We start from the raw sequence: 11026 nt of genomic DNA, 5'->3' as shown, positions 1-11026 counted from the left end.
TATAACTTATGTAAGAAATTACTGCAGGCCTGTAGCAAATCCAACACGTTTTAACACAGCTGTGAGTGCACTTATCCAGCACACACACACACCAGAGAGGCACAAGTGGCTCTTGTTTTTAAAGAAAGAGATCTCACATGTCTTATTGTATTATTATGTCTTATAACTGTGTGTGATCAGCCCCACAATTGTGATTTCCTTCCTCATTTTTTGACTCTAATGGGGATGTAATGATGAAAGAGTCAGCGGCAGGACGTCAGATACTCTACAGGCCTTGTTGTTAATGTAGGAAAAGCAAAAGTGTGTTGAGTTTCTGAGGAGATAACTCCTGGGGACCTCTTTCTTTTCAAAAAATCATTTGTCAGTGAATTACTGTGACACGTCATTGTGTTCTTCTTTATTCCAGGCTTCAGTCAAGCAAACAAATGGTCCAATCAATAACCACTGGACAGAGTCTGCCATAGGGAGGATATCAATAACACGCTAATACACCTGACACACACACACATTCACACACACGGGCCATGGCGCTGGAGAACTCGGTCTTCCCCTCCCGCCCGGACACCCTCTCGCTCCCTGTGGAAGACAAGGGGGAAGGGGAGGAGGTGGAAGTGGCCACCGAGGCCACCGCCTCCACCGGAGTCTTCAACCTATCGGAGGAGCTGGGCCCCGTCGTCACCACGGAGACGGCACCGTCCCCTCCTCCCTTGGCCAAGGTCAGCAGGTCGTTCCAGGCCAAGTTGGCGGAGCGGGAGGCCAATGCCAATCAGCACAGGAAGAAGACCCAGGGGCCGGAGGAGAAGAGGGGACGATTCGGGTGGGGTGAGTGACTCAATGTTTGATCCACTTTGTATTCACTTCATTAAAGAGTTGAGATAACCGACTGATTGAAAGAACGTCATCACCAACTCCTCTAGAGATTGGGAGCTGTTGACTGACGCTCGAGTCTGGATCAACCTTTTCTCCTCGCACCTCCTTCTCCTCCCCGTCACTCTTGGAATAGTTGTGAATCTCTAATTTGGACTGTGCTGCAGCGCTTCATCCTTCAGTGATTTTGACGGTCTCGCCCCTTGTTTGCTCCAGTTTATCTCTTCTTCACTGTACATCTTTGTGAAAGGAAAAATCAACCCTAAAACCCCCCAAAACACTGTTGCTGAAAGAACTGGACGCTCATTGATTTTGTGTGAGCTTTCCTGCCAGAAGCACAAAACAGGACACATTTTCGATTAAGCTACAGTGGAGCGTACGAAGATAAAACATGAATGGCAGATGTCCCGTTAGTGTAACTTTCTCAAAGAGCAAGGACTTTATTTCTTGAGGCATCAATTTGCACGAATATAATAGCAAATATGTCATTGAAAAGGTGAAGGGACTGACAAATTGGCCTGGACTGTTCCTTTAAACCATAAGATACGACTGACACGGATTGATACACATTGTTTTTGTCGATCTAAGTGACAAAAAGCTGAATGGTAGTAGTGGAGTAGTTTTTCATCCGGCATGTGTCACAATCTCAGTTCTGGCTGGGTGCACCCACATTAAAAAGGATCTCTACATGAACAAATATCATCAGATGCCTTTAGGGTTGTACAGCGACTTAAGTCCAATGTTGTAGCTTCCCTCCGCCGAGTGTTTGATGAAGTTGTCCTGTCGTACTTCATCTCCTCTCTTCTTCTCATCTGTCTGTTTTCATTTCCGTTATCCCCTCTTCAGCAGCCTGATTTTTCCTCTGAGCCACACTGCATCTCTCTAAGTAGTTTTGTCCCTTGGCACCCTTCTCTGTTCATCCTCCAGTGTCTCGATGTGCCATCATTCAACTCCAATCCTCTGACTGCAGTCAGACTTATATCTTCAAATAACTAAACCGTTCTGAAATTTTAAAAGGCAGCCTTGCATGTGTCTTCGAAGCCTGCGAAGAGGTTTTCAAAGGTTTTTTTTGCAATTTAGGGTCATGCAACTAAGGCACCTATGACGACTCCTCTTCAACATTGTTTCAAGTATAGAAAACACCAAAACTTCCACTTTTCCATAAGAGCAAGATCTTCAATCTTCCAGCCCTACATAACCTGTCGCTTCTCCCCTCCTCTCGCCTCTCCACCAGCCCGCACTCGGCGTAAGAGACAGCGCTATGTGGAGAAGAACGGTCGCTGCAACGTGCAGCACGGCAACATGCAGGAGACTTACCGCTACCTGACTGACATCTTCACCACGCTGGTGGACCTCAACTGGCGCTGCTCACTCTTCGTCTTCGTCATGGCCTACGCGGTCACATGGCTCTTCTTCGGGGCCATCTGGTACCTCATAGCCTACTGTCGGTAAGATTGTTGAGCAAAGGGGGCAGAACGGGTTTATTTTAGATGTGTTCAGTCATGAGCCAGAGAGGAGTCTGCAGATTTTCACTCTGCTTGAACGTGACCGTTGCTAAATCCCAATGATAAAGAGCAAGCTCAAAAGTCACTGCTATACTAAGCTAAGCTAATAAAATGCAAATAACAGAAGCACGATTGGCAAAAACACACAAACGGTGGCCCATAGAAAAGAAGAACAGCTGCCACCAATAGGCAGCAACAAACTTCTTTTCTTTTTCCCTTCCACGTCACAAACACCAAACTCTGACTTTACAACTCCAAGGGGTCACACTATTTTTTTGCGTCCTTTCGGGCTCAATTGTCGATGACTGTCAGAGATTGGACATGGACGATGGCGCTGTCTATCGGCCCAACCCTCAATCCTGCATAGTGTACCTTTAAAGGAGAAGTTTGACATTTGTTAATTTTAGCTTTGTTTCAGGCACACAAAAAATGAGGTGTAACATTCAAGATTTAAAGAGTTAATTAATGAGCTTTATAGACAATTGCTGGCAGATATTTCTTTTTGACCTAGCCTTGGACAAAGGCAGGCTAGCTGTTTCCATCTGTTTCCAGTATCTGTGCGAAGCTAAGCTAACCATCTCTTGGCTCCAATTTCAAGTCTACTCGACAGATACGAGAGTGGTCCTGATCTTCTCAAGACAGGGAGAGGTCGTATTTCCAAAATGTTGAACTATTCCTTCAATTAAATCATCACAAGGCAATGCTAACTTTTGATCTACTCAAAGATGATGGGATGATGATGCTGCGATCGAGTGTCCAGCATTGCAAGACATTTCTGCAACGAACGCAAAAAAAAATCTTCAGCCAAAAAAGCAGATGACAAAGCAGTATTAATATTACAGCCTATTTCATCATGATGTGTTACCTCTTCACAAGATGTGTCTGCTGGATCGAAGCTCTAATTAGCTAACGTATTCGTCTCGTAAAATCGTGACCTCTTTATATCAATTACAGGCCACCTTAAGCTGTGCCAGAGAGCTGTCGGTGGTGCTGCAATTCCTTGGTCACCAACACAGGTCAATAAAAGTCATAGATTATATAAATTACTTAACACCACTTTCATTAATTAGCTCTCCCTCTCTGGCTGGAGCGGTGTTAATCAGGGACATTAGCCTGTGTAGTGAGTAGTTTGAAAGAAAATCTGCAGACTTTTAGTGGCACTAAACTGAGAAACCAGCGGATGCAGTGAAGGCGCTTCATGTAATGATATATGATGGGAAAACGAATGTTTTTGCAGTGTTGAGAAAAAGTGACAGCATGACCGTTAGGTTGATCATCGTGGTTAATATGAGAGATAGGATTACTTCCTATTCATTATGAGAATTAGCTGAAGGAGATTGTAAATATAAGGGGAGAGATGAGTCATCTTACATATATTTCTGCACCTCCGGTCTGAAAATATAAATCTTCTCGCTCTCTGTCTATTATTTCCCTCTTGACACCCACTTTGTCACCCTCCCCCCTTCCCTTTCTCACACCTTCTCCTTCTTTACCTCCCAAGGGGTGATCTGGACCATCTGGAGGATGAGACGTGGACGCCGTGCGTCAACAATGTCAACGGCTTCATCTCGGCCTTCCTCTTCTCCATCGAGACAGAGACCACCATTGGCTATGGCCACCGTGTCATCACGGACCAGTGTCCAGTGGGCACCATGCTGCTGCTGCTGCAAGCTATACTGGGCTCAATGGTCAACGCCTTCATGGTGAGCACCAGAGCTGGGGCATGACTGAGAAATAGACAACTCATAATGAGAAAACATTGGTAGTTGTTAATAGCAAAAATGATCAGATTCATTACAGAAACTTCCTTAGGCTGAAACCCTACCTTTTCTTAGTTTAGGCTGACATTTAGGATTTTTGGTATTACAGAAAATGTTTCCTAACCGTATTTTAGAAAAAAATCCTGTCATATCTTAGGATAGCGATTCACCTTTTAAAGAACCGTCGTAACTGAATAATTTCCTTAATTAGGAATCTCAAAATTCAAAATAAAATGATTGAAAGACTACTCAAATGGTAACAGTTGGAGACGCTCCATTGTTGGCCTGTTTAAGAAGATAACATTGAAGCTACATTGATGTTAGCCTGTTGGAGAAGCTAACCCTGGCGTTATCCTGTTGGAGAAGCTAACCCTGGCGTTAGCCTGTTGGAGAAGCTAACATTGATATTAGCTTGCTGATGAGGGTTTTTTCCTGTCTTTGAAACTTAAGTTAGGTCAAGCAGGGAGGACATTTTCTGTACTGAGGCTCCAAGAAAATAAAATGTTATTTTCCCTCTTGCATCTTACACAATATTTTGATTTTAAGTCTGTTAGACTTAACATAGATTTAGAAGAATTTAATTTACAGAGAAATGTATTAACAAAATGTTTCAGTATATTGTTTTGAAATCTAAAATTACAGCACAGACCAGAAAATTTTACATTAAAGTATTTCAAAACTCTTGTTATAGTTATGTTCACAGACCCGAGTCTAACACATAGCAATTGTCAAACCTACTATAGCCCATCAGGAGGTCAGGAGGTTAAATAAAAATTAAGAACAAACAAAATTGGCTTTTGGATTCTGAAATCAAATCCAAGTTCAAATCTTCATATAATCTAATTCCATTTGGCAAAACCCCACATTTCTGAAAGGCTGAAGAAAAACAAATATTGAAGTACATGTAAATAATGTTTGACCTGAGTCTGTCTGATTATAAAGAAGTCGCCTGTCTGTTCAGCTGAATTAAATAAAAAAATGAATATACACATTTTAAATACTGTGCAGACGAAATGACACTAAAACGCTGCAGATAGTATGACTCCTGGAAGAGAATATTTACTTTAAAAGTGCTGATGAGGCTCGATTTTTCCCATGAGGTAAGCACTCTTTTGATGAAGACATATCCAAACACTGATGTCCAGGCAGAATCATGTTTATGCATGTTTGTGAGCTGGACACATGCCATATTAGCGACTGATGGAAATGTATGCATATTAAAAAATGACTGAGTCTGAGGTTAATTTAAGTGTCAAGTCTGTTTTTTAAACACTGTAAACTGGGAAAGGAAGCTCTACAGAAAAAATGCTTTGTTTTCAGCACTCACAATTAATTCTTGCAGCTGTAAATTCTGTGTTAATTATGAAAAGCATGAGAAGTCATTTATTTTTCAATAATCCTCTGCTCTGCTCAGCCTCTGTTTCACATCTCCTTTAACCTTCACAACTGCCCTCTTTCCTTGCTGTCCAGGTCGGCTGTATGTTCGTGAAGATCTCACAACCCAATAAACGGGCGGAGACGCTGGTGTTCTCCAAACATGCCGTCATCTCTCTGAGAGATGACAAGCTCTGTCTGATGTTCAGGGTGGGCGACCTGCGGAGCTCCCATATCGTAGGGGCCAACATGAGGGCCAAGCTCATCAAGTCCAAACAGACTCAGGAGGGTGAGACTACCAGATAAGACAATAACTGACAGTATTGGTACATGTTTTACTCACTACCATTAATAATGTGACCACTATGACTACAACAACGACGTCTACTACTACAACTTGAACAGTTACTACTGTTTCTACTATGACAACTACAGCACCTCTACTACAAATACCAGAAGTGGAAAATTACCAAATTATAAGAACTCTTGCTTCTTTAAATTCTTTTATTTAGTCTATTTTTTAATGCAATTTCACTTTTTTTGAGTGCATTATTGAATCAGCATCCCATATAGAGAAAGAACGCCTCTTTTTAACACATTTCTCCTCCTGTTCCTTTTTCTCAACTCTCCATTTTATTGTGTCCATCAGGTGAGTTCATCCCTCTGGACCAGACAGACATCAGCGTGGGCTTTGAGACAGGTGATGATCGCCTCTTCCTGGTTTCGCCGCTGGTGATCTCCCACGAGATTGACGCACATTCGCCCTTCTGGGACATGTCGCAGGCGCAGCTGGAGAAGGAGGACTTTGAGATCGTTGTCATCCTGGAAGGAATGGTGGAGGCAACCGGTGAGAAATGTGTTAACTACAGCAAAGTGTAAAGTGATGTGAATGCAAACAACAGTTTCAATCTGACCTTTGGAAATAATTATTTTTATTGTAAGCATTATTTAAAGAAATGTATTATTTAAACATAACACCTTTTACACATTAAAGTGTGTTTACAGGTCTTGGGGAGTACTACTGCATATGTGAAAACAGTAGTATAAAACCTTTTGTGACTCCAGAGGAAGCTGCATTTAATCCAGTAATGTCACTCAGTGGCTAAATTGCATTGTGGGTATTGTAGGCACCAGGTTTGAAAAGCACTCCACTGTTTGTTTAAAAACAAATGATCGACACAACAGAATGCCTTTTTTACTCCACATATTCTTCTTCTTTTTCAAAACCTAGTGCCTACATTACCCACAATGCAACTTAGCCACTGAGTGACGTCACTGGAGTCAATTCTTCAGATCACATGCAGCTTCCTCTGGAGCCATGAAAGGCTTTATACTACTTTTTTCACATATGCGTACGTAGTACTCCCCAAGACCTGTAAACACACTTTAATAAAATATGCGGAGTTACCCTTTAAGTCTGGTAGTTTTGTGCACAAGACGGATGAAATGATCACAAAATATGACATAAAAATAACTGAGCAGGATGCATTTAGATGAAATGAAAATGTGGGTGATTGAAAAAACGTGCTGCTATAATTCGAAATGCAGTGGGTGGTCACTCAGTAGTAATAAAAAATATATAGTAATATTGAGCTGATGGTAATTACATTTACATTTATTAAGGCCATATAAATAATACCATTAACAATATTCTATTACTCAAGGGTTTTATATGATTAGTTGAAGGTGATTTTGTGATTTGAAATGATAAAAATGTTATAAAATATAACAACTTAACAGCATTGTATTGTTTGGGGAAACAATACCCTGCAATTTAATTTGACTGTAAAGTTCTAATGGCGTCTATGTTGTAAACTCATTTTTGGCTGCAACAACAAGAATCGAGCATTAGGGAATTAATCTTGTAGATGCATACAACTATATGACATTACAGTAATACCATCACTGTTTTACAGAAAGCAAACCCTGTCCAGTTCTGTCCATTAGAAAATGAAATTCCCCTTCCAGGATGTCTGTTGTTTGTTTGAGAGCTCTCCATCTCTTTCGGGAAGCTTTTATGATGTTGTGATTATGAGCGAAATATACATATATTTTTAGATATGAGTATATAAGTGAATGTGTTATATAACAGGGAACAAAACTGGAGAGTCATCACTGGAGTGAACTGATGTTTTTGTGTTCTTATACTTAGACTAAAGGAGCAGTGTGTTAATCATAGACATGGAGACCATTTACAACTGTATCCATCTCCACATCAGCCAGTGTGTCAGTGAACACTCATCTGCCCTTAAGCAAGGCACTGACGCCTTATGGACTAACTCGATGTTAGTCACACTTGATAAATCATTAGCTAAATGCCTAAACTGCAAATGCGTCATGTTTTACTTAGTTCAAACTTTGCTCTGGATTGAGACACATTTCAGTTTTCATTTCTAAAGCTCCAAACACGCCCCAGACTCAAGAGGTTTTTAACCAAATTTATCAAAACCTAAGGAGGTCTGGTTTTACAGTATATTGATCGGGAAAATCATTCACACCAGCTGCGCAACACATTATCTCTGCTTGTGGCTCCCCTCAGAGATGAAATATTAAGAAGCAGAGCTGAACACCTAAGTTATATTTATTTTATTTCATGTTGTCTGCATTGACTGTCTGAAAACTGCAAAATCCAAACAAATATAAACAGAGTCTAGCAGGGACAAATAGCCAGTTACCTGTTTCTCTGGAAGGATCTGGAAAGGTCATGTTATCTCTTTTTCTTTATCGGCCTCTCATATCGCCTTATGTCAAATTCATTCTGAGAGGATAATATACTCAACTGTTCCTCACTGTTTGGCAGGAATTCAGTGCATCAGAGCTATTCATGATGCGTCTCTGTGAGGTAAAGGTGGCCTCTCTGCCTACACCGAATATCGATTCCCTCTTTCAGAGTGCTGTGGAGAGTTACAAAGAAGAAGACGACAGTCATGTCAGCTGCATTGAATATTCATACGCAAATAGCTTACCAATTATAATGTTGCACATGCAATCCTGTTTGTTATTGTGAGGCATAATGGACTTTTGTACTCATCAGTATTGTTGTGTTTGTGTGAGCAGGGATGACGTGCCAGGCGAGGAGCTCCTATCTAGGGGAGGAGGTAATGTGGGGTCACCGATTTAGCCCGATGATGTCACTGGCAGAGGGCTTCTTCGACGTTGACTACGGAGCCTTTCATCACACGTTTGAGGTAATTCGAAGCAAAACACAGGGCAAAATAATGTGGGTTTGATCTGTGAATGAACCAGACAGCAGTTAACAACTGCGGAGAAAAAAAAAAACCTTCTTCCTAAAACACCTGTTTGCTGTTAATATACCAGCAACTGGCAATATGTGCTGGGAGTGTACCTTGAATCTCCGTCTAGTAACATTTTACACCAAAATTATAGTGTACAGGCACTTTTTGAACACAGGTAAACCTACTAAAAATAGGTGATTGACTCATTTCCTATTCCCAGTAGATGAGTTTGCCTTTCTGTTTTTTTTTCTTCTGATGTGTCACGTTTGACGTCACAGAAGTGCTGGAAAACAGGGTACAGGAGAGCAGGGTGGAGGCCGATGACCATTTATTGGCGGGGTTAAACAAAGGGCACCCAAATGGAGACACACTGGCAGACAAGTAACTTAACAAAAAGCCAGCTTTTAATGACAAAAAGCCGAAAATCCAAATCCAAAATAGATGCAACACAAGGCAAGTAACAAAATCTAAGAAATCCAAGAACAAAAGTAGAGAACAAAGAAGCAAAGTACAAACCAGGAATAACTTGAGGAATAAGTGATGTGATGTGAAAGTAGTATACAGGTGGACAGATACAGTAAAGACTATGTGACATAGATATCAGCAGTTGTCACAATGGAGTTTGGTCGCAGAAAATGCTTCAACATTTCAAAACATGATCATGAAAGTCAAATTTTGGTGTCAATTTCCTTTTTTATCAATTTAAGAATTTATCAGAAGAGGCAAAGACACCAGTTCTTTCCTCGACAGTAGACAAAAATATATCTACAAGTGTTTCAGTGAGGAAAACGCTTGCTGTTATCCCTATTCCTGTCTCCACCTACATGTATAACTAACAGAATTCTCACACTTGTTCTCTTGGGTTTGTTGAAAGGCATGCTGGGAAACGCAGGAAGTCTAACTTGAGTATTCATTTCATGGTTATTTTGGTAGAGACAAGCACACAGCATGGACCAGTGCCACTCACCAAAGCTTTTATATCATATGCCTATTCCTAGATGAGCTTATATATAAATACACACAACTCAAAAGGAGGATACATACAAAACAACACAGAGCACAAACAGTACTACAATAACAATAAGTACATGATCACCTATGACTACATGTTTGAAAATTGTTTCCTATTCATGTTCCATTTTCACTTCTGTCGATGATTTTCACATTTTGATCTCCAAAGTGAGCCTTACAATTTCCATAGAAGCACCAATAGTTTTAGTAAAGGTCAATGCAGTTAGAGGAAAGAATGTGTACTGATAAAAGTAAATTACAACATTTAAAGGAATACTTTGACACTTTGGGATTTTATTAGCCTTTTTGCTGAGAATTAGGTAAGAAGATTGATGACATTCTCATATGTGTCATTTAAATATGAAGCAGCGTCCAGCGTAGCTTTGTGTAAAGATGAGAATCAGAGGCAAACAGCTAGCCTGGCTCTGTACAAAGGTGACAAAATCCACCCACCAGCACCTCTAAAGCTCACTAGTTAAAGGTACAACCTCATTTAGGCCCTTTGATCATTCTGTTAGTAGCCTACCAATTAGTTATGTCTGTTGCTAAGCACTAAACAGAGACTTCAGGAAGCCAACGCTCTTGTAATTGTCATTTTTTTATTTTTACTTTAAATTTGTATGGATTAAACAAATGAGACACAACATTTTAATATTTAGAGGTGCTTGTTGGCAGATTTTGTGACCTTTATACAGAGCCGGGCTAGCTGTTTCCACTCAATGAGCTAAGCTAATCGACTGCAGCTGTATATCTGATGTAAAGACATGTCCCATTTATCATCTTACCCTCAACAACACAGCAATGAAGTGCATTTCCCAAAATGTAGAACTATTTCTTTACCTAAAATTTTTAATTCACCATGTTTCCTCTCCTCCAAGGTGGACACGCCCTCCTGCTCAGCACGAGAGCTCTCATTGGCTGCAGCCAGACTTGACGCTCACCTCTACTGGTCCATCTCCAGCAGGCTGGATGAAGAACCCACACTGACCAACCAAGCATCCAAGCAGCCAGACAGCGGCTCGGCCAACAGCAAAGGAGGGGAGCCGACCTTCATCGTCGGAGAGATGACGGACATCCAGGAGCAAACGGGACTGGGCGAGCTGAACGGCAGCGTCGCCACCGACCAGTCCGAATCAGAGGCCTAGAACAGAGAATGTTTACAAAGACCTTCAGTATATCACCACCACCCTAGTTTCATGAGGCTCAGTTCTACAGTATATGCCATATCTTATGTTACCATATGGAGGCGTTTATTTCTTGATATTTCCGTCTT

The 11026-nt window shown here is 41.1% G+C and overlaps 1 protein-coding gene across 1 annotated transcript; it reads left to right on the top strand.

The window, feature by feature from the left end:
* The first annotated feature begins 524 nt into the window (after positions 1 to 524).
* On the top strand, positions 525 to 10898 carry kcnj9 (potassium inwardly rectifying channel subfamily J member 9). The gene is made up of 7 exons (XM_073491233.1): positions 525 to 822; positions 2102 to 2315; positions 3874 to 4075; positions 5603 to 5795; positions 6156 to 6353; positions 8564 to 8694; positions 10632 to 10898. The coding sequence occupies exons 1-7, from the start codon at positions 525 to 527 to the stop codon at positions 10896 to 10898; spliced, it is 1503 nt and encodes a 500-aa protein (XP_073347334.1).
* The last annotated feature ends 128 nt before the right edge of the window (positions 10899 to 11026 follow it).

Source organism: Pagrus major, chromosome 21, assembly GCF_040436345.1.
Source record: "Pagrus major chromosome 21, Pma_NU_1.0".
NCBI lineage: Eukaryota > Metazoa > Chordata > Actinopteri > Spariformes > Sparidae > Pagrus > Pagrus major.
The sequence above is the reverse complement of the archived record's forward strand: the minus strand, read 5'-3'. Positions and strand labels throughout refer to the sequence as shown.